Source organism: Hevea brasiliensis, chromosome 11, assembly GCF_030052815.1.
Source record: "Hevea brasiliensis isolate MT/VB/25A 57/8 chromosome 11, ASM3005281v1, whole genome shotgun sequence".
Taxonomy (NCBI): domain Eukaryota; kingdom Viridiplantae; phylum Streptophyta; class Magnoliopsida; order Malpighiales; family Euphorbiaceae; genus Hevea; species Hevea brasiliensis.
The window spans coordinates 10,927,415-10,953,128 of record NC_079503.1 but is presented as its reverse complement, the minus strand read 5'-3'; the positions used below and the strand labels follow the sequence as shown (position 1 = coordinate 10,953,128).

The following is a 25,714-nucleotide window of genomic DNA, read 5'->3' as shown; positions in this document are numbered from 1 at the left end:
CCAAGAGCGGGTCCAGTTCGTAACCGGCCCATTGAGTAGTCGGTTTGAATCGGTTCATTCACGCTTTCAGACTGATTTTTGTCTGTTTATGAAACAATTCTGGTTGGAGTTTTTTTACAGTTATGATTGGATTCTGATTTGGTCTAAGTTAAGACCGTTTCAGTCTAATTCTAGTTTTGGTTTAAATTTACACAGGCTAATTAACTTTAAAAACTTATAAAAATTATTTTATTGCTTATTTGAGAATACTTCAAGAATTAAAGATACCCACATAATCTACATAAATTCGAAAAAATTTATAAAAAAATAAAATTTCATAAATCTTAAGTTGAACTTAAAAATTTTAAATATGTTAATTAATTTGAAAAATTCATAGAAATTAATATATACTTTATTTGAGCATTGTCTGAGATTTAAATATGCTCAAATTATTTATATAATCTGTGAAAAATATTTAAAAATAAAATTTTAAAAATTTCAAATTCAATTTAAAAAATTAAAATATGCTAATTAATTTTAAAAATTTATAGAAATTATTGTGCATTATTTTAAAAATTTAAAAATTAAATTATTTATATAATATAAAAAATTTTAAAAATTAAAATAAATTAAATCATGCCAACAACTGTTCAGAACAGTCGATTCAAATTAACCTGTTTTGATTCAAAAAAGGAGAAACCATAATTGATCTGCCTCTCTCCAATCTCGACCTGATTTAAAGACCGAAACCGTTGATTCGGTCCAGTACACAGTCTAAACCGCCGTGTGCCTGCTAAACTCCACTGGTAAAATGTCCGATGAATTATATGTCTCGGATTATGGATTAATGATCTGGTGGGGACAGGATCCATTAGGGCCGTCACATACTTGGCTTCACATGTAAGTCATGGTGGAATCTGCTGCATTGGATAGCTATTGTTTCCGATATTTTTGGGAATCAGTTGCTTTGGGAAATGGGAAACTTCGTCTGCCTGTGGGGGCCAAAGTGATCTCATTTATGGTCGGTTAAGTAAAGGCTCTCCCATTCCATTAGAAAGTAAGCTACAGCATAGTAAATTGAGTAATTTATAATAAATTCTTAAAATATGTTTAAAATTGTGGCATATTAATTTTATTTTATTATTAGTAATAATTTAAATATTTAAAGTTAATTTTTATTAATTTCTAGTAATAATTTGAACATTAGCTCTATTAATTTTTTTTCAATTTAAATAATTAGTTCTAAAATTTTATTTTATTAATTAAATAATTATTTATTTTATTGTACATAAATATATATATATATATATTATAAATATTATTTGTTTGAAAAATTAAATAATTGTGTATTTTATGAAAAAACATCTAAATTTCTTTTAAATTGATTGATTATAAAATTATATAATCTAATTGAAATAAAATTTTAATTTCAAATATATATTTAATGTATTTTGTAGAATATTTATAAATTATAAATAAATTAACAAAATAATTTTTTTCTCATAATTTTTTTGAAAACATGCTAAAAGAAATTTTATAATTATATATTTATTAAAAATTACTATACTAAAATATTATTTTACAAAATTATACATCATAATATAAAAAAAATTAAGAATTTAGCAAAACATATTATTTGTTATTAAAAAAATTTTTACTATTTGAAAAAGCATATTATTATTTAATAAATTAATTTTAAGTATTTTATATTTAAACAATTATAATTATAAATATTTGTATAGAATATCTAATTATTTAAATATAAAGTAAATAATTACTTAAATATAAAATTTAAATTATTAGACTATTTTATCAATAAAATAAAATTTAAGAGATTAAATTATTTTAAATTAAAAAGAAGTTAACGAGTTAATGATAGACTTGAATGACATGAATTAATTTATTAATTAGACTCAAATTTTAAAGACTAAATTATTATAAATACAATAGGATTAACCTATAATTTTTGACATAACTCAAGACTAATTTATAAATTATCCTTATTCATTTATTAAAAATATTACTATAAACAAAATAATTTTTTTATAAAATAAATTAACTATTTTATATTATTTTATATTTAAACAAATATAATTATAAAAAAATATTTAATATTTTTATAAAATATCTAATTATTTAAATATAAAATTAATAATTACTTAAATATAAAATTTAAATATAAGAATTATTTTATTAATAAACAAAATTTTAAAATTATTCAAATTAAAATATAGTTGACAGTTAATTTGAACTGCAGACACTAATTTATTAGTAGACTCAAACTTCAAGGAGGACTAAATTCTTAATCATAAATACAATAAGGATTGACCTGTAGTTTTTCAGAAACTAATTATAAATTATTTAAGAAAATATTACCTTTTAATAATAACAATAATTATAAATAAAATAAAATTTACAATTAAAAATATAAAATGAAATAAAGTTACCATTAAAAATGCAAATACAAAATAAATCTTCCGATTCAGCATATCTCCCTCAATCAGTGCTGTTGAGTTTGGCAGCCATTTATCATCACGTTCATAGTAGGAACTGGACACAATATTTTGGGTAAAATAAATACTGTTTCGTTAAACACAATTTTTTTTTTTTCAAATGTAAAAGTGCAATAGAAATAGAGGGTTCATATAAGATTCATAGACCCAATACATAAAAGATCCAAACCCATAAACCGATCCACCTACAAATGGCAAACACTCAAAAGCCTCTAAAAAAAAAAAAACCCTAAATCTACGCGGTGGAGCTTTCGACCCGACAGGTGACTTGGTAATGCATCACTCGTATACCGGTGAGTCACTTAAAATTTTTTGGTCGACACATTAAAAAAATATACATGTTAAAAATAATAATGTAACGACCAAGCTTGGAGATCGTTACCAGCGTTATGGATCAGGTCAACTTAAAACTGTTGTAATCCATAGCAAGCTGTCAAACATAAACATAAACATATCTCTGTATCTCAGAATCTAAGTATACTCTAAACCATTACACTTTAATTTTTTCATTCATAATTAACAAAAAAATTGATTAAGAATTTGAACCATTACATATATAAAATCACTAAAGTCTAATTAGTTAATACATATATACTCACATGAGGAGTTAGCTTAGATTTCGGACATATATAATTACATTACTTATACTTAAGATAAAACATTTATAAAAATCTTGAATACCAATACAGTAACTATTCATTTGCATGTTACATCTACTAAACATACAACATACATAGGAGAACTCTACAGCTACTCCTACTGCTCAAATGCCAAAAAACTCTTCTACTCTCGCACCTAGGGTTAGGGGAAAGAAGTGAGCTTACACAAGCTCAATGAGTAAACTAACTAACATCAATTAATTATAGCATTCATTTCATATATATGCAATGTATTATCTAAATGAGTTTTCACATCATAAACATTCCACATAAAATAGAGCGGTCACCAGTGATTCTCCAAATCTAATGTGCCCGGCTTATACAGGACTCCTAAGGATTTTCGCTTAATATATCTATTGTGTCCGACTCATACAAAGGCTCCTCAGAACTTTTGCTTAAAAGTAGTGTGCCAGGGGATTATTAGGCCTCATCTAGTCTTACCACCATAGATCATGCATGATCATATTATAAACATAACATATACATAACATAGGGGAAACCAGTGGGTCATCTAAATTATATAATGCATCAATAACAATTATGAAAAAATACAACATATTCATACTCTAGATACATACATCCTAGTAAACAATGAAATTATACATGTTGATGATCATGAATTACATTTAAATAATTTACATTTATTAGGGTTAGAGTTATTCATCTCTTATAGCTTATCAACCACCTAACATGAATAAAAGCTATCCTCCAATCCTTAACTTTCCGAGTTTTTCAAGTCCGATCTTATACACATCAGAACTTAAGGAGTTATTCGAAGCTCTAGAATTTTATGCACATATCAAACATCTTTTTCTAGGCTTTTAGAAACTATAAATTTATGTTTTGGAACCTTAAAATTAAAGGAGAAATAAAGCTAGCAAAACAAAGTTTGGCTGCTAGAGTCTTGGACTTTAGCTACCGAATCCTTGGATATCGGGTGCCCACTTCGGACAGTAGCCACTATGGCTATCAAAGTCTTAAACTTCTGTTACCGAACTTGAAATTTCTCCAGATTCATTTCTAAGAAACTACATGCTTCGACTCCCAAAATAATGGTTTTTGATTCCTAAACCTGAAAATTTGTAAAATTCCCAAGTTGAAAACCAACAGAAATCTCTCCCAAAACAAATCAAAACTTACCCCAAAGTTTCAAACACAATCCAACTATAAAAACCTCATATTTAAGATAAGAAGTAACTTAAGCAACTTAAAAAAAAAAAAATCACATGCAATTAAATTACTGTGAGTAAATGGAGATTTCTCAATCTTCCTTTTAAAACATCCATTTAAACTCAAAACTAACTTTATCTTCTTAAACCTCTACACAAGACATGCTTATCAACATTCTAGCTCAACTGACAAATTACCCCCAAGACACACAAAGCATAAAACCTTCAACAACTCATTCATGTAATAGATTCTTATTCTTCCCAAAAGTTCAAAACTACCAAAGAAAACATACATGCAAGACAACTAGTCATCAAAAACCCAATAAAAACACACTCAAACAAGCATTTTGAAGATAAGAAAAGGAATGGGTATACCTTTCTTCTATAAGAACAGCTAGAGAGGGAAAGAAACTTCAATTATTTTATAGTTCTTGAGTCTCCAAAGACAATCCACACTTCAAAGCACACTACATACCCAATAAAACCAAGAAAAACCAAACTAAATCTTCCTTACACGTAACAGTGATCGAAAAAGAGAGAGAATTTCATTTTCTTTAAATTTTGAATTGTAATGGGCTATAAATACCCCTGTTATCAAGGAGACTTTCGGCTACCGAAGTCTGTTCTTTCAAATGGGCATTTGAATAGTAAAAAGGACTTCGGCTGCCAAATTTTCTTCTGCCTAAAGCACATTTAAAGCTTTTCTTTGGTTAAAACTATTAAAATATTTTCATACATACCTTTATTTATATATATATATACACTTTCCATCACTATTTCCCTACCTGTGAAATCTTGAATTCCGTTAGAATATTCCATCGATAACAGAATTTCCAACATCGGAAAATTGTAGGTTTTACAAATAAAGTTTGCAAATTGATTCTCAAGTATTAAGAATTTAACATCTAAAAATTTAGTAGGATAAAATTGAGCCAATTTAACCAATATTTTCATTTGGAAAGAAAAGCTACTAAAATTGGCAACTCATATAAATAAGTAATTTATTTTATTATTTATTAAAGGTCAATTGTACAAAAAATACCAAAAGTTTAGCTCAATTCACATTTATATTCATACATATTATTGAATTAAGTTTTTTTCTTCATTTCTCTTTAATTAAAATTCGAACTTATTAATGAGTTTTTCAAAAATTTAGTAAAAATCAATAAAAAAAAATAATGTTTAAACTCAATTTAATATTAATAGTAGCATCTATTAAATAAAATACACATGTTAATTATAGTAAAGTATATATATACATTTTATTTGATAGATATATAATTCATGTGGGATAGATTCTTTTTAATTATATATTTTTTTTCAAAATTGTTTTAAGTTGCAGTGCAAACACTTTGTAAAAAGGTATGAATTTATTTTTTCATTTTATGTTTGGATGCATAGAATTTTTTTTACTCGATTCAAAAAATAATTGTGTTAATTTTAATTGATAAAAATATTTTTTATTATAAAATTTCAATATAAAAATAAATATAAAATATATTTTTTTTAAATATAAAATTTAATCAATTGACTAAAAATATCAAACTTCGACGTTAAATCACGATCATATTTAAAATTTTTATTTATCAATTAAATAAAATTTTAAGTATTATGTTATAATTTATCATTAATTTTTCAAATTTAATTTCATCCATTTTATATAACTATGACAAATCATATATTTATAGAAATAATATATAGCATGAATAATTCCTCAACTCCAAGTCGTTTTTTTCCCTTAAATCCACATATGGTTATGTTGCGGGTGCTGATTGGTCGATTAAATCAAAATACCAACCTCTAATTGGTGGCATGAGTTGCATAGTAATGGCTACATTCAAAAAAATATTCATTTTTTATAAAAAAAAAATAAAAAAAAATGGCACCGATGGGAATGTAAAAGCAGACGCCTGAGGAAAGCTCACAGTTAAGGAAAATTTGCAGTAGTTGAAGGAAATCGGAGTTATGTGAAATATATAAAATGGTATTATTATTGAAATTATTGTTATTTTTTTAGTATATTAATTAAAAATATTTAAAATTAAATATAATATATTCTAATAATAAAATAATTTTTGAAAAGTATTTTTCTAATATTTAAAATTCAATGGCAGACAAGTCCAACATGGATACCACATTTATAAAGCCATGGAGGGTCTCACATGAGGAATCTAAACTCTTATCCCAAATGATGGAGACTGGAATGGAATCTATTAGAATCAATGTACACAACAACAAAACTGAATATTAACGACAGACAGATCATTTGATATTGATGCAGTGAAGAATCCCTTGCTTCCACTCTTCTCCTATCTTCAATTTGCCTTTCCTGTGTCCTGCGTCCCCATCCCCTTCTTTCTATTTCTTTATTATGGAATTAATATTTGTGCTTTGCCCTTCATTAATGGAGATTACCAAATTATTTGTTTGTCTGATTACAATTCTTTTATACAGAGAATGTTTGAGGTTGTGATTAAACTTACTTTTTCAATTTGGAAAAAAAATATATACTTTTTCAAGAAATATTATTTTAAATAATGTTAAAAAAATAATTTAATTATTTTAAAATTTTTATTATTAAAATTTTTTAATTTACTTTAAAATAATTTTTTTTAGTAATTTCTATATAACGCATTTAATAAATATTTTTTAACTTCTTATGATAATATTTTTTTTTCAATTTTCCAATAAATTTTCAAAATCTCGTTTAGAAATTCTTTAGGGATTCTATTTAATTCTCATTATATTACTCTTTGACTCACAAAATATTTGGGATTTACCCTTTCAAATCAAGAAATTAACTAATTTTTTATTTTTGTAGGAGCACTATTTTGAATTTTCCCACTTCTATAACTAAAATTAAGATAGTGTTTGATTGAAACTTTTTTGCTATTTAATTTTTAAAATTACATTTAATCTTTTTATAAATACATAACTTTAAAATTTTTTATGAAATTAATTTATTTATTGTGACAATTTTAAGGGTAATTTTATAGTCATTTCTGAATTTTACATCGTATTTCATTTTCATCAACTTTAATTTATTACTAAAAGATCTTTAAATTTTAATTTTATTTCACAAAATTTCTTTTAACCTACTATAATAGGTCTAGTTAAAAAATAATAATAAAATTATCTTTTTATCCAATTTCCTCTCACTAAAAAAAAAAATCAACTATTTTAATCACCATATAGACTTATCGTAAAAATACTACTGTAATCATAACGATCTGTTTCCTCGAAAAGATAAAGATTTATTCTTCATCAAAAAGTGTTAAAGCTATATTTGTAAATATCATACAGTAATTTAGAGAAATTTTTTAATCTAAAAATCTACTATTATAGGTTAGAGGAATTTTTTTATAAAATAAAATTAAAGTTTAAAGATTTTTTAATAATAAATTAAAGTTAAGGGATAGAAATAAGACATAAGATGGAATTCAGATATCAATAATAAAAATTATTCCAATTTTAGAGATTTTTTTTTTTAGGGATTTGAAGATAAATTACTAATGGTAGCAGCCACATCTACGACGTTAAAATAATAATACTTTAAAAAAAATGCTAAAATTGAACTATTGATTATTTTTTTAGGAGTCAATTTTTCATTCATGTGGTATCATCTCTTCTTTCAAGCCAAATTTGTTTGAAATGGTTAGTATTAAGATAGAATCAAAAATACAGTTGAAAAATAATTTATAAAAAAACAAGGTGTTAAGTCATAATCAGACACAGAGAAGGCTGGCTAGTTAGCTAGCTAATATCTTTGCAATCCATCGTCATGCCTGATGTCTCCTGTAAATTATTGTAGTTGTGTTTTGAAAGTTGCCCATGCCACTAGGCATTGTGGACCTAAAAAAATCAATTAATTCATCATGGTTTCATTTTCATACCAAACTTTTTGAATATTCGGTTTGAAGCAAGTGATTGTTGACTTCCATATCGGTAGAAAAAAATAATAATAATAATAAAGAGAATATAAGGAAAAGTGGATAAGCTAAATTGGATTAAATTATTTTGGTGGAAATAATTCTAAGTTTAATAATTAAATTTAATCAATAGATTTCATATTTTTAAAGTTAAAGAGAAAATAAAATTATTTTTCATTTTTAAAATTTTAATAATCTTATTAAAATAGGAAAACACTTATTTATATATATATATACCATTAGTTTAATGTTATAATTAAATAATGAAAAATATTTTCTATTTTTTTTAATATACAAATTATTTTTTAGGAAACAAATGGAGGCTTAGTATACTAAATTAATGTTGAATAGCAACAACATAGAATCTTTCTTTATAATACCAACCATTAAGAAATTATAAGAAGAAATGGTTTGGCTAGCTGCTGCTTGAGTTTTTTGGGATGATGTTTTTTCAATAAATAATTACAAAGATGCCACTGTTAGCTTATCAAATGCTTATAATTAGATTGTTATCTCTTGCAAGCAAAGAAATGAATAATTAGCATATATGTTTAAAAATGTGTCAAATCTTACAAACTGAGATTTCCACAAAAATCACACTCTTTCTTTGCAAGCTAAGTTATCATACTAATTTTTTTTTCCTTTTAATCTTTGCACATGTTCCATGGATAAGGATTTTGAGCCAAGTTCATAATTGCAAGATTAGTAGGTTACTATCATTTTATTTATTTATTTTTAATCAGTGCAACATATTAAATATCTCACATCTGTAAATAATGCATCCCTTATAAAAAAAACTTGGATAAATTTTGATAACTATTCCTGAACTTATTTAGATGTAATATTATAGTCCTTCAACTTAAAAATATAACATAAAACCCTATCAACTATCAAATTTTGTACAATAAAATCCCTCTAACCTCCAATTATCAGTTTTTTAGTTAGAAGGTGACCTAAACAGTTCCAACATGAAGTTTAGTAAATATTTCTCTTTTCTCTCTCAAGTCATGTGTAAATTGAATCGTTTTTCTATCTATAGACAGAATAATTTTTCATATGTAAAGAAAATAATTTTACGCTTTGTATAAGAAAGGGGAGAGAAACGTTGACAAAGCACTACGCAGGAGCTATTCACATCAGTTTCTAACTGAAAAATCAGTAATTGAAAGTTAGAGGAATTTTATTGTGCAAAATTTGAAAATTTATGAGGTTTTATGTTACATTTTAAAGTTAAAAGATTGTAGTGTTATAAATATATAAGTTCAGGGACAATTATTGAAATTTATCCCTCTGTGTGCTATCATGATATCAGAGTCTTTATAACTGATATTTGGATCTCTTATAAGTATTATTCCAGGATGTAAGGGGCGTTTATTAAAAATCTCATATGACTCATATATGTGAATAATGTGCCCCTTTTAAAGACTTGGGCAATCCTCCATGCTTTGAACTAATTTTTAAAAGTGAGTTAGTCCTAATCTATTTTCTTATCATAAGATCATTAATTTAAATTGTCAGAACTTTAATTTAGGAGGTCCAATTAAAATAAATAATTTATTAATAAATTATTTATTTAGGTATTGATTGAACAATTGATTAACTAATGATGATAACCGTTTCATAATTATAAAATAAAATCTATATAAAATTACTATTAAACTTACTAAAAACTTTTAAAACGCTCGAAGTCTCATACTCATTAAAATTTAATATAAAAATAGAAAAAAAAAATTTTGAAAAATTATCATTAAATCCTTAAAATTTTTCAAAATTTCAGGGACCCCAATGCTCTCCTTGGCCCACCCCTAGTTTCGTATCTGGATATTATATACTATTCCTTATTTTCTATATAGTACTCTGGTTCTCAAATGGCTGGAGCTAGCCCGCAGATACACATGAATATTCATCTGTTATAATCAAGTGGGTGATAGAAAACAAGGGATGAAATTTCATAATCAGGGGCTTGTCCTTGATTTCAATAGCCAGGCTGCAAACTATTATTATACCTGTCTTGCAAGTTGCGTGGTGGAGCAGGGATCTACATGAAAAATCAGTCCAAATATTTCATTTTCATATGCTACTGTTGGTTATATATATATACAAGTAATGGATTAGATTAAGGAAATTCAGCACAATTAAACCTGCAATTATCAAAGATTAAAGGAAATTACTCAGTGTTTTTGGCACTTATGTGCCAAATCTCATATACAGGCAAGATTCACTATTCATATTCAAAGGAGAATCATACTTAGTGTATGAATTCTTATTTTAAGATTATGTTTAAAACGGCTACATCACCATATTGTCGCCCTCAAAATTTGATATTTGTTAATGCTTTGCATTTCAATAGGATTATGATATGTCACTGATTGTATTTGTACAGCTATTCAACCTTTCAACATCAAATAAATCACGAAATCAATGTAAATTATATTTTTTAAAATTAGGAAATTGGGTGGAAATTCAAACCTAACACTTGTCAATTTGTCACTCAATTAAACCAACTAAGTTTTCTTTTTAAAATTAGCATACTACTCATACTATGTCTAGATGCTTTATAATTTTTTTTAATTTAATTTTTAATTATATTTTAAATAATATAAATTATTACTATTAAATTAAATTTCGATTAAAATTTCTCTCTTATTTAATTTAATTTAAATAAATTTTTATATGTTATAATAATAAATTTTTAATTAATTTATAGTGTAATTGATTAAAATACCTAATTAATTTTTTTATATATATTAATAATAATTTCCATGATTACTTCGTTTAAAATGTAATAAAATTATTTTATTCTAAAAAATAATTTAAATTTAATGAAATTTTTTATATTTTATCTTATAATTTATGTAAATTAATATTTTTTTTTCAATTATAGAAAATATATTAAATTAATAAGAAAATAATATAATTTAAAAAATATATAAATATAATAGTTTTTGTTATTAATACGATAAAAAATATATTAAATTACTAATAATGAATTGAATTATTTAATTTTAATAATAATGAAAATATATAACTTTATTATTAATTAAAAATAACATTTTATTATATTATTTTTTTGAAAATATTATATCTTTAAATTTTTATAAAGTGTAATTTTTTTATTAATCTTATATATTGTTTATAAAATAATTCTTTCACAAAAATAGTTATCGTTTTACATAAATTTATAATATAAGATAAATACATTTCATAAAATTAAAATTTTAAAATATTATCATCTTCTATTAATATAATAAATGTTAAAAATATATATTGTTTTTGAAAAGACAAATCTCATAATTTTGATATTGTAACTTTAATTTTTTTTAATCATTTTTAATTGTAGCTAAATTTCCATGTAATCATATTTGTAATTTATCTTTGAAATTTTACTTCTATATAAAAATATAATTGAGAGATAATTTATGCATAAAAATTTAAATATTTAACTAAAATTTAAAAATAATTCTATTGAAAGTTAATGATAATAAAATATAAATAATTAAAATATTAGTTATAATTATATTCGATATATAAATATAATCAAATAAAATATTGAAAAGTTTAATAAATATTAAATAAGAAATTTATAAAAAAATAATAATTAAATAAATATTAATTAAATATATTTAAATAAATAAATTTTAAGAATGATTATTAATAATTTTTGAAATAAATAATAAAAAAATAGAGTAAATTAAAAAAAAAATTAAGAGTACTTAAATGAAATAAAAATATTTAATAAGAGGAGAGAGGCTAATATATATCAGACATCTCACATGACATACTATATATAGATAAATAAATAGAAATTATTTAAATATAAATTTAATTTTATAATTAAATATTATTTAATTAAAAATATAATAAAAATATTTAAATTCAATTTTTAAAATAGTAAAATATTTATTATTTACTTAACCGTTTTAATTCAATGACCATAAGTTGACTATAATGATAATAATAATCAGTATTAATTAATTTTAGAAAAGTGAAATAAAAGAATATTAAATTATTAACATAAAAAATAATACATGCTAATTATAAATAAGTCAAATCTCTATATTTTATTTTTATAACTTTTTACGTAGACCATACTTTTTATCTCTCATTTTTTTAACAAAAATTTCATAATAAAAATAATAAAAAATATAATAATATAATAAAAATATCATTAAAGATATAAAATAATTTAAGGTTGATTAAATTATATAATAATTAATTATAAGATCATAAATTAATGATCAATTTTCTTTAAATTAATGACTATCAGCGACCTTTTATTATTATTATTATTATGAAAAGTGATATGTGATAAAAAATATTTTTACATAAATAAATTTATGAAAAAATAATATAAATAAATTTTAAATATTACATTTAATCACAAAAAATCTTAATTTTTAAAAAATAAATTTTAAAGAAAATAATAATTTAAATTATAAATATTAAGGTAGTATTGTAAATAATAATGAATTTAAAAGAAAAATAAAAAAAATTAAATAATAATTAGTATAAAAGAGAGTTATTAATAAAAAATGATGTGTAGTAAGTTTTTTAATAAAAATACCAGGTATCATTCTCAAGAAAAAAAAAAATATATATATATATATATATAGGATCTTGTGATGTTTATCAATTAAAATTTTAGAGTGTTACTTCGGGGTTTGGAGCTTGCTTGGAATCTCTATTATTGAATTCATGTTGATCAACAATCAAGTTGCGTGTAGCCATTGTTAATGGCAGGAATAATTTTTTTTAAGTAAGCAGATTAAAGGAGTGGGACTTAAATCTATATCTATCAAAGTGTATAATATACTCATAGCCACAGGGAACAATTTAGGTATCAATGGTTCTCTTCTTGAATACATTACTGGGCCACAAGCTAGAGACTAGCATGTTCAAGTCACCGTGAGGTGAGCTAAAGACAAAACCCATAGGTTCCTATCAAATATTGAAATGGGTTGGAATGTTGGGATCATGTGCAAAGCGCTAAGCCCATGTAAACCCAATAAGAACCCTAGCCCACATGGTACCTCAACATCTTTGTTTGGTGGGCATTTGCCCTATATGTGCAAATAAAAATCGGGCGAATTCCATTTGGATTTCCTTATCAATGGCAACTGCAGCGCTGTCATCGTACCGTATTATGATACCGTTAGCTATGCCATATCCCTAATCGTAACGTCGACGCGCTGTTCCCTCTCAAAACGGAACCCTCCCTCCGTTGTTTCACTAGAAAAACCCCTCAAAAACCAGCATACACATCATCAGCCACTCGCGATGGAGGAAGCGGAGAGTGTATTGGAAGCTATTTATGAAGAAGACGACAGATTAGAAGACGCTGAAGATGTTGAGATGGTTGATGTGGAAGAAGGAGAGTTGGTCGAGCCTATGTCACAAATTGATCAGGGACAAAACTGTGGTGATGGTGGTGGTGGGAGTGTGGGTGACATTGTTGGAAATCAAGCTTCACAGAGCAAAAACCGCAGGCGTAGGGAAAATAAGAAGAAGAATAGGAAAAAGAAAGGCAATACAGGGCCAAATGTAACTGATATAAACAGGTAAATTTTCTACTGAAATGCAGTAGAAATGGAATCCTTAAATTCACGTTTTTATTTTGTCTTGTATGTTTTCTTTGAATTAGTTTTGTTGATTATGTTGTATGCCTAGGAGGGATGGTCATGGTTACTATTCTTTTTTGCAGGTTTGTGCTAGATACATGTAGACGTCTGAAAGAGAAAAAATCCTACATGGTATATACTGCTGTAGGTTGTCTGGGAGTTTCTGCGTTAAGTGATCTGGTGAAAGAGGTAGTTTTCAGAAAGAAAGTTTATAGATAAGTGATCTGCTTTAAGTAATTATTGTTTATAAAAAGCAAGACTGATGTTCAGCTAGTTTAATAACTGATTTTGCTAGCAAGATTGTGATGTGATGTGATGTTTCGAGGCAAATATGCATTTGAGGAATTATCTGGATGGCAAATTTATGGATTCCTGATGCTGACTTAATCCTTAGAAGAACCACACAGCCTTAGAAGAACCACACAGTAGATATTGTTGGGGTATATTTGTATGGTGTTACAATCTCATTTTAAGATGCTTTGATGCATCTTATTGTTCTAAGGATATGTATTTATCCCAATGGTGCTTTTCTCATTTGAGCATTTTTCTTCAAAACAGTTCCCCCTATTATTGGTTTAGAATGTCCGTGCCTTTTGCAATTTTCTCTACTTGGACTCTTGCTATTTCTCAATGATCATTCCAGATGTGGTTTCTATTGTCACTGCTAGGTGTTTCTGCGGATGTTTATGACCTTACCCTTCCCATTGTTGCCTCCTTTCCCTCCCTATGACAATATCTTTAGGAACAAACCGCCCATCTGTTTTGGTATGGACAAGTAATATTTACTTGGTTCCTGATAGAAAAGGTGAGAATTTAGATTTGGACTGGCCCAGAGTCAGCAATGGTATCCCCTCTATTTAAAGTCATTCTGAATATCTGATGCAATATATTTCTTCACAACCCTTGCAGATTTTCGTTGCAGAATCATTTTGCTGCTTCAAATTCTGTGCTCTGAGATGAAATATACCTTGGCTGAACCACTGCATCATTTTCTCTTTGTGTAGGTTATAATTAAATAATTGATTACTGTTATATTTTACTTTGTTGATTTTGTATGCATGTCAATTTGTTTCTTCCACCATATAGGTTTGCATATATTAAAGACAACCATAGAAATAGATACTTCCTACATTCTTGTAAGAATTAATCCTTTATGTTTGTTCATGTGGATGAGATGATGTTGATTTTCTTATTAAAGTTTGGCTCTTTAAGGTATGATGATTATCGATCTCATATTCTGAACAGAGTGAAAGTTATATCATAATGTGTGGTGTAAGTTTACTTTTATTTTTGGCCTTTATGCTCAATGGGATACATGTTTGTACTTTGTATTAGTTAAAAGCTATACATATAAGGGTCAAACTTTTGCAACTAGTTTTTTTTAAGGGCTTTTGTGATTTTGCTACCACACTTTTGCGTAGAGTATCAGTATTATTACGATTTGATAAAGTTTGTCCTCCATAATTGCTATGCACATATAATTACAATCTTGTTGGTTGCTTAGCTGTGTGGTCTCATGAATGGTAATTTTTATTTATCTGATTCTTATGGTTGTTTTCTTAAGCTACAATTACTTGCTTTGTCATCTTGATGGTATTCTCAATATCTTTGCTCTGTTATATTTTCTGAGTAGGATTATCTGTCGAACAGCTGTTGCACAATTTTTTCCCCTATTCTATATATATTACTGGATGTGCAATGCTAACCTGTTGAAGTTTCAGGTGGATGCAATTCAGTCTTGTGGAGGACAGATGACTGCTGATGGCAGACGCTTTCGAACAGGAGGTGGAATATTATGGAACATAATGAAAACAAGAGAACCAATGGCCTACAAAGAGATAATGAAAAAGGCTAAGGACTTTGAGGTGTGTAAATATTATTTCCAGTAAATATATTGAAACTGCCCCATCTAAGCACTAAGCTGGCTAGTCTAATGTAATTGCATGTATTTGCATATTGAATTATGCTTTGATTATGTAAATAAGTGCATTCGGACATGGAATCATCGTATTGCATTTGCAAACTTTATCCATTGATATGCTCCTACTTGAGCACTAGTTTTGTTGACTTACTTTTCAAGTATTAATCTATACAACCTGGAATTATTTTTCTTTTTTTTCAGAAACAATTTAAACGGCCAAAAATTCGGCAAGCACCACAGCAAAAGGAGTGCTCTTCTCAAGAAACTGCATTTTCATTAACTGATGAGGCTGCATCCAGTGTTCCAGATGGTTCTCAACTGGTACCTCAAAATCAGCATGAACAGTCCAATGATGAACAGAAGCGAAGATCTGTTCATGACAGAATGAGGGTACCTGTTTCATATGATGACCTACTTGATGATGACTCAAAAAATGATTCTGCATGATTTTTGGGAAACGTGGATATTGGCTTTGATTCGCTTGGTGACTTGTGGGCTTGCTGACACATTTTTGTTTTCTTTTGATGCAAAATAGGAAATTTCTGTCATGTTTTATTTACTGGAAAGTGTTATATCCATTCTTGGTTTTATAGATTAACAATTGATGTTTTTGGCCTCTACCTCTTGAATATAGAATGTTGTTTCCTTGCCGCATAAACTTCTGCTATTGGTTATTATCATCGTAGATTATTCCTTCTTAGTTGAGCGAGATAACAACCGCATTGCAGTTTGGAGCTGTAGTGTAAAATAAACTTTAATTCCTTTTTCTTTAGCAAAAATATATGGAACGAATCCATACAAGGCCAAACAGGTGATTGCGTTGCTCTAAAAGGTAATGCTAATGTATGAAATCAATGGAAAGAATGGAGCTTAAAGCCATGTAACCATATTTTTTTTTGTATGTAAAATATATGGTTTTGCAGTGTTAATTTTTGCAGTTCCTTGCAATTATGCATACAAGAGAGAAATTAACTTTGTGTATTTCTTTGTCTGTATTAATATGTGGCTACATATCATAGTCTTAGGAGAATTTATAGTCTCTCATATCTTAAATAGACAACAGCATTTCCAATATAAGCTGCATCAAAAAGAAAGATGGCAATGTTTATCTGGAACTATTACTAAGATCTTATTTAGCTAACAGATGACGTCTTCATGAGCTGCAATCCTGCCGTTGCCTCTTATGCAGGAAGAGGCAAACTGCCGTACAATCATCCACCTTGGAACCTGGAAACTTCTTCTTCCATGTGGCTACAGCAGCCTCCACCACTGCCTTCGCTGCCGCTTGTTCGCTATCTGCCGCCCACACGATGGATGCAACTTTATTGTTACTAAGCACATCCCACACCTGAATTCCCACGTGAAAAGCAACCCAACAGCCATTAACACTTTACCCTTTTTGAGAGGAAAATTATATGCTCTCACTTTTCAATTGTACTGAAAGTGCCTCAATCAACATTTCATGGAATTAGGCTTACCCCGTCAGTTGCTAGAATGATGAACTGGTCGGTAGGTGCTAATCGGTGATAAGAGATCTCCGGTAATGCAATTATTCCATGGTTTTTGAGCAGGAAATCTCCAAAAGCTCGAGACATGGCTAGGCCTGGAGAGTCTTCATGGGGTAGCCACACTCTATGGATGTGTGGTTCTTCCTTCAGGGCAAGCACTCTACCATTACAATTCCTTATTCTATCAGCTTCACCTGAAATTGTAGTTGACAGTTGATCTATCAAAAACTATTGTGTGAAAATCCAATGAAGACAGTAATTTGGGTAACTCTCAGCAGTAGGATTTTTGCTTATGGTTGTAATACTAGTTATAAATTTGCCTTTCAAATGGGAAGGTGAAGAAAAAAAGCCATACTTGGTACATTAGGCTTCAAATCTGTGGTTAATTGAACAAGCATGATTCCATTCTCATTGATTGTACCCAACACTGCCCTTGAGTCTCCAAGATTAGCTATAACAAGATCTTCTCCCTGTTTGATTTTTCAACATAAGAAATAACATGAAATTGATGAATCAAAATCCGAAACCTATCTGTTTGTTCTTAAATTCTTACTTACCTGTCTCACAACAACTACTGCTGTGGTTCCACTGCAAGAACAATCTAAATTCTCTTGAAGCTTGAGCTCCTTGTCCATAGCCTTGAAGGCACTAACACAAGCCTCTTTCCATATATAAAAATTCTTGCTTGGTAATGAATCACCTTTAACTACATTTTTGCCATCTGCAACTGTCTTCATCTTAGCCAAGGCCTTCTTTTGGGTTAGTAACAGGGATGGCAAGCAGTTTCTCACAATCTTGCTCACTATGTGGCCATTCTTTCCGTGCCCATCAAAAACTCCACAGAAAGCTCCATCTTGGACACCATAACCCTTGTAAATAAAAAAAGTTCAATCGATATACAAGATCTAAACAACCATGTATACTAAGTACACAAACTTATAAATCCATGGGCAAAGAAACTTCAGGAATTCAACTGATTAGATTTTAATGAAGAAGAAAACATCTTCAAGAAGAGAACAATAGCAAAAATAGCTAAAGATGAAATCTAAAGAGAATCTATTAACCAACCTGATGAAGAATAGCAGCATCTTGGTTTAACCCTTTGCTTCCTTCTCTGGAGTAAAGAGAACCAAGCCTCTCAGTTCCATTAAAAGCAATATTTTCTTCCAAGTGTATAATATTATCAAGGCCATCTTCTGCCTGATATATCTCTGAAGATGCAGAGGATATGCAGATTCCCATTTCAACTTGTACAAGTTTTCTTATTTCTCCACCAACTTATTAAACTCCAATGACCAATGAATTAGTCTCCTTAATCATGAATTTAAGGACCACAAGATGCGCATGTTAGCCAAGTAATGAATACATTTAAGCTTAGAAAGTAGCTCCTAGTGAGCTGAAAGCACAACCTGCTTCAATAATTCACTGTTTTTTAATGTTGTGTTTGTGTATTATTTTAGACTACCCCAAGATTCACTTAAAGAGGCATATGATGTGTAGGATTAGCATCTTATTGTAAAATTTATATAACCAATTATTTATATTGAGCAATACTCAAATACATATCTTGTTTTTCAATTTGTCTTTAAATTAAAAAAAAAATAAATAAAAGAAAGAGTTAATTAGGAATCTTCACCAAACTTGTTAAAAAGATCATGATTTTGCGAATTACATATGGATCATGGATTTCAATTTTCATGTTTGTGAAACCCTAAGGACACTTCTGCCGCACTGATCAAGGATTCATTTCTTAAAGAAGCAAAAAGAAAAAGTGACTGACAGGTGGGGGCTCATCACAGCATTTAGGGTTAGGGTCTCATTTTCTTGGCATTAATTAGCCTTCACAACGGATAGGGTATCAGCGAAAATTACTCTATTCGACCCGATTAATATTATTAAAATTTAAATTCGTCTAAAATCTGATTAAAATTCATTATCAACTATCCGAATTCTTCCTAAACCCGATTATTAATATTCAAAAAAAAATCCGAACCCATTTGATTTTATATATTTTAATTAATATTTTACATAAAAAATTATTTTAATTAATAATTTATATTTTAAAAATTTAAAAATTTATATTTTAAAAGTTTAATAATTTCATGAATATTTAAATTTCATTTTATATAAAATAAAATATATAAAAATTCATAAATATTATTATAAAAAATATATATTTTATATTTAATTAAGTATTTATATAAACAGGTTCGGGTAACGGATACCTAACATGTAAAACCTGAACCCATCACGAGTATTATTTTTTAAATTCAAACCCATTCTAAACTAGACTATATAAAACTCAAACCCATCATATTAGGGTTCGGTCGAATAAATACTCATGAAAACTCTAGCCGTTTGCCATTCCTAGTATTAATGAATTCTTTTTTTTTTTTTTTGAAAGTAATAAAATCACTATTTAATGAATGAAAAACAAATTTCAAATCTCAAAAGTTATGTCCTTAATGTAGTGTCCCAAAATTTTTTAAAGTGGTGTGTGTTAATTAAAAACCTGTGAAGGTTTGGACAAATTTGTGAAAAGATGTAAGCAGTTGGTGGCCTAGTTCAATATAATATTATTAACTATAAGACTAAGTCTTAAATTGGGGAATTATGAATCAGAATACCATAAGCATTAAGCAAGCATGACAAAAGGCAGAAGCAACCCATATAATGTGGCTGTGGTTTTATTGAAACCTGGTGATCCTTGAATTAATTTATTTTATTTAAGTTCAAACCATACCTTTTATTAAAATTATGTGCAAACCTATATATTAAGTTGACAATAATAAATTAGTGTCTTGAAAAGACAGGGCCACAAAAATCAACACCAAAAGGCGCAAGAGCATTTTTTCTGAAGTGCGTTTTTCTGTTTGAGACTTAAGGTTAGAACTAACCGATTAATTAGTTAGTTTATTTGGATTTGAATCAAGGTTTGGATCAAGGTTAGAGTTCATAACGAGTGAGAAGGTCAAGGCAAGAGTTCGTGACGAGTGAGATGAACTTATTTGAACTAGGACCAACCATTACTAAAAAAATTAAAACTAACCGATTAATTAGTTAGCTTTCCACCCTTATAAGATAATTGTAATCGGTGAAAGCATGATTGTGATTTGCCATTTGACTTATAAACTAAATAATATTCACCGTCTAAACTGCGGGCTTCCTTAGAGATCATTAATCAATAATAAATAATGTCTTTGCCGTTTGACTTATAAACTTTAGGAAGGTATTGTTTTTGTGGTTGGTTGGTCAAAATGTACAGATTATTATTATTATTATTATTATTAGAAGAGATGAGTAGATTTTACTAATGTTGCAGCATTGGATAATCAATACATTGAGTCCATATGATTGGAATAGAGGCTAATGAGTATCATAATCATATACTTTTTGGTAGCGGAAATCTTAAGGCCTCATGCTCCAAGCAAATTAAATATATATATATATATATATATATATATATATATATTAAATAATTTTTAAGTAGAGATTTTTAAAAAAATATAAAATAATTCACATGTTTATATGTAAATTACATAACAGAAAAATAAAATTCATTTTTTTTTTTATTTTTAACCTCCTATTAAATGGACAATTTGATCTACCTATATTTATAAATAAAATCCTAATTTTTTTTTATATTATAAAATCTCCCCATAGAGATTGAAAATAAGAGGGAAATTAGTAATTAATTAGAAGGGACATAAAAACACAAACATTAAGGACATTTTTAGACAAATTAATTCATTTTTTTTTATTACAAAGATAACTTGAGCTTTTCCCAAAAGGACAATATTGTCTTGGAAGCTACTCAAAATTTCTTTAATCATGTTTCAATATGAATATGTATTTGTGAAGTTTCTCAAATCATTGTATTTTCCCATAAACATTTAAAATTTAAGAGCTTATACATAAAGATTGAGACTATATCTATTATAATTAAATATAATTTTGTAAATAGAATTATACAAATTGATTATATATTGAAATAAATGTATAGCATTCCCTTAAAGTATATATTCCTTTTAAAAAAAATTAAAAATTAACTATTTGTTTGGTTTCTTAATTGTGTAGTAATAATAATAATAATAATAATAATAATAATAATAATAATAATAATAATAATAATAATAATAATTTGAAATCAAAGAATAATATAAGCTAAATCTATTAGGATGTTTATTTATAATTTTTTAACAATAATTTTCAATATTTATCCCATTGTTCATATATATATATATATATATATATATATATATATATATATATATATATATATATATATATATATATATATATATGTAAAATTTTATAAGAATGTGCCACCTAACTTAATAAGAGTGCTTAAGAATTATCATGTGGCATAACCTTCTTTTTCATTATTATTTTTATATTTTTTATATAAAAAATTAACTTATTATATTAAATATCAACTTTTATTTAAAAATATTTTAAATTTCAACTACTAAAATATTATTTAATATAAAAAAAATAATTATCTAAATTTTTTTTACTGTCCTTTAAAAATTTGAAAATTTTTAGGTTTGTAATTTCAAATATTATAAAACTTTTTCTGTTAGATTAGAAAAAAGGTGAATTATTTTTAAAAAATTATATATATAAATAAATAATTAGTCAATATTTATAAAATTTAAAATTTCACTTTTAAAAATATTTTTTATATTTAAAGTCTAATAATTTTAATAACCACGCAACAAATAGCATTTTTTATTAGCATTTTATTTTATTTTTTTATGCTTTGTTTATCATTTTATTAGTATTTGTTGCGTGATTCTCATGGAAATTGGATTACTGGTTTTGAATTTTTCATTGGCCAGTGTGATAATTTTAGTGCTGAGTTTTTGGGGTGTTCTTCGTGGTTTCCATCTTGCTTGGGACTTGGGCTATGAGCAAGTTGTTGTGCAAGTTGATAGTCTCGCGGCTTGCAATGATATTTTGGTCAATCTACGCCTCTTAAACTGTGAATTACTTAAGTGGAATTGGAGTGTGCATCTCAAGCATATTTATAGAGAAGCTAATAGTTGTGCTTATTGGTTGGCTAAATCTGTTCATGGTCTGTATTTTGGCTTCTACCGGTTTCTCAGCCCTCCTCAGGAGATTTTGCCTCTGCTGCAAGGTGATGCTAATTGCTGGAGTAGCCTATCCTAGGATGGTGATTTGCTAAGTTTGTTGTTTGCTCCTTCCTTCTCTCTCTCTCTCTCTCTCTCTCTCTCTCTCTCTCTCTCTCTCTCTCTCTATATATATATATATATATATTAAAACTACGTACTAAGTGTATTTATTAATATGAATTACATAGCTAGAATACTTCTCATTCTCCATTTATAATTCTCAAGTTTTAAAAGTCTAAAAATGAAATAATTTAACTCAACTTATTTTTTGATATTAATTCTCATATTTAAAATAAATAAATTCATATCAAAATTAACGTAATTTTGTAAGAATTTAATTAGTTTAATGAAATTTTCTCTTAAATGTTTAAAACACTCTTACTTAAATTATATTTATTCCTTTGTAAATAAGAGTAAAATTTAAAAATAAATACATTTCATTTCACTTATCCCAAATAATAAAATTTAAATAAATTTTATTATTTTAAAAATATTCCAAACAAATAAATTTTTTCATATGTTCATTTAAATTAAAATTTTTAATATAATTAAATTTAATTCTATTATTTCAAACAGAATGAATAATTGGAAATTAATCCACTAGAACAATTGTCCAGATATAACATGGCATGGTGTGGCAATTCCAACCTCCTCTAGCTCTCATACGTGTCAAAATTTCTTTCTTTGCATCCAATTACAGATCAGATACCTTCATATGCTTAGTGGACTTCAATAATTCCAATTCTTCTGCCTTTCCCATTACATTTGTAGCAGTTTGGATAACTATAACATCTTATCAAGTTCTGCAACTTCATCAAGATTATTGCTTTTCTATGGGTTGTATCACATTATTGAAAAAGAATAAAACCTTATAAAAATAATTTTTTTTACATATTGAATAATACAGAAAAAAAATAAAGAATATTTCTTTTTTTGAGTCTATATAATATACACAGAAGATCTGATTTCTGAATCAGAAAAATTAAATTTATTATTTTTATAAGATGAATAGCAGGTAAGAAATATGTCCAGACCTCTAAATTGGACCAATTTGCTCTTCATTCAACACCAGTAAAACAGTAGAAATGAGAATTTCAATATGAGTTCAAGCCAGAATTCATTTTGACTATCTTGGATTCTCTTATGCCTTACTCAAATAGACTCTCGAATACTTTTTTAAATAAAAGAAAATGCCAGCTCACTTTATTTTGTCTGTCGATAAATAAGTGTGCCAGTTGTATTACGTGTCTACTTTATTTTATTTATACTTTGCCTATATACGTTTGTGCTTTATTATGTGTAAAGATATAAAGGACAACAACATCCTATCTATATGCTATTAATTATGTTTGTCTCCCCTCTCCTTTTATATAAGAGAGGGTTATAATGTATTTGTATGTATAGTGACTCTTAACAAATTAAAATAAATATATATTATTAGTAATAAATTTTGCTTGTAACACTCCTAATTTTTAAAATAATTATTTTATGAGTAAATATTAATATTTTATTTTATTTAAATTTTGAAAAATTATTTGAAATTTTTCGAATTATAAAAATTGAGTTCGATTTTCTAAAAATGTGAAATTTAGATGATTTTTAAAAATTAATTTAAAAACCACGTGGAAAAACTAAAACAATATTTAGACTCTATGAATTTTTCTGAGTTTTCTGAAATTTTTTGAGAATTTTTGGGCCTTATTTTTGGTCCCAAGGCAGAGTAAAAAATTCAATTTTGGGTATCCTGAATCCAATTGGCCGAATCGAATCGGATTGGGTCGGACTGGTCCTCTTTTTTTTCTTTTCCCTTTCCCCTGCGTGCCCCGACACTTTCTCTTCCGTTTTCTCTCTCCTCCCTCCTTCCCACCGCCGGCCAGCCACTCCCCTCCCTCCGCGACACATCGGTGACTACCCTATCAGCCTCCCCCTCACTGGCCGCCACCTGAAACGCTGAAAAAATGTGCCCAAAGACCCTTACGCGCGCAGCGTGCCGTTTCGTCTTTCCGGCCAAAATCCAGTCAATCCAACCACCGATTGGGCCGTGTCTTATCCCAAAACCCATCTACACCTCGAGAGCTTTCAATAGACATTAAGAACATAAAAATCTATCGAGCGGTTTGTCCAAATTTTGTCCGAAAAGTTTTAGGTCATTTCCACTTTTGGGCTAGATTTCTCGCAAACCGTGAATCCCACGAAAAATTTGAGAGTATCGGAGTGCTCCCCTTGACAAGAGCTTTGCGGCAATACTCATTTCAAAATTTTTCGACGCCGTTGTCCGGTGGGTCTTGTAGAACTTCGCAGTATTTTTCTGAGCATTAAATGAGTTTAATAAATTTCATAAAAATTATGTACCAACCCTGTGTTATGGGCTTCGAGTAAGTATGCTCGTTTCATGGAAATTCAACAGTTGCTCGGGTCTGCAATTTCTGGCCGGACAGGCAGGCTACTGGAAAAGCTTCAAAATTGGGTTGAGGTTCTAGGCTACCCCACCATTTTCTGACATCCTGAACACGTCCTAAGGGTCGAAATTTGCATAGGTAAACCCGAAACCTTATTTTTCTTAATTATGTAGTGTCTGATTTCAATTAAAAATCTATAAAATATTCGTGGTAGATTATAAAATTATAATTACTTTTGCATTAGCTTAATAATATTGCTAAGTACCGCGGGACAAAGTTTTAGAATTTTTAAAGCTCATTTGGACAGTTTTTCCAAAAGGGTTAATTGTAGGGACTAAATTATAATTTTTTAAATTGTGGTTGTTGACTATTAGGATGGGCCCAGGAGGGGCCATGTGATGTGATTGAGTTGTGGTTGTGTGACTTGCGAATATAGAAGTGTATTTTGAACACTTTTGCAGGTTGGGTTGGTCCTAGGTATAGGGGAAACTCTGTCAGATTTTCAGCACGACTTAGGGTGTCTTTGATCCTTTCTAAACTTGTATTTAGTCAAATATATTAAATAATTATAATAAATTTGTCAGGTGAGTTGGGATAGCCTTCCTCTTCCTCCCAGCCGTCGCAATGACCTCGGTTCAAGTCTGTGAGTAAAATATTGATTTTAATTGAAATTTCAATATTATTATATATTCAGGCATGCCCATGCATCACTTATAAATATATATCTATGCAGTTAAACACTAGGCACGTTTTATATTGCATTCTTAATTAATGATATACTATGGATGTTGTTTTATGGTAATTTGGAGTAGTTGCGTGTGTTGGCGTGCATGTGGTGTGTGGTATTGGTTATGGATAGGATGAGTAGATACAGCTGGAGCTTG

The 25,714-nt window shown here is 27.6% G+C and overlaps 2 protein-coding genes across 2 annotated transcripts; one reads left to right on the top strand and one right to left on the bottom strand.

The window, feature by feature from the left end:
* The first annotated feature begins 13,365 nt into the window (after positions 1-13,365).
* LOC110644801 (uncharacterized) lies at positions 13,366-16,406 on the top strand. The gene is made up of 4 exons (XM_021797746.2): positions 13,366-13,807; positions 13,951-14,056; positions 15,589-15,732; positions 15,990-16,406. Exons 1-4 carry the CDS (start codon positions 13,527-13,529, stop codon positions 16,233-16,235), a joined length of 777 nt encoding a protein of 258 aa, XP_021653438.2. The 5' UTR covers positions 13,366-13,526; the 3' UTR covers positions 16,236-16,406.
* A 337-nt stretch (positions 16,407-16,743) lies between these two features.
* On the bottom strand, positions 16,744-18,766 carry LOC110644802 (probable protein phosphatase 2C 72). The gene is made up of 5 exons (XM_021797747.2): positions 18,365-18,766; positions 17,854-18,165; positions 17,652-17,766; positions 17,267-17,490; positions 16,744-17,136 (listed from the first exon to the last, which is right to left on the bottom strand). The coding sequence occupies exons 1-5, from the start codon at positions 18,536-18,538 to the stop codon at positions 16,942-16,944; spliced, it is 1,020 nt and encodes a 339-aa protein (XP_021653439.2). The 5' UTR covers positions 18,539-18,766; the 3' UTR covers positions 16,744-16,941.
* Between the last annotated feature and the right edge of the window lie 6,948 nt (positions 18,767-25,714).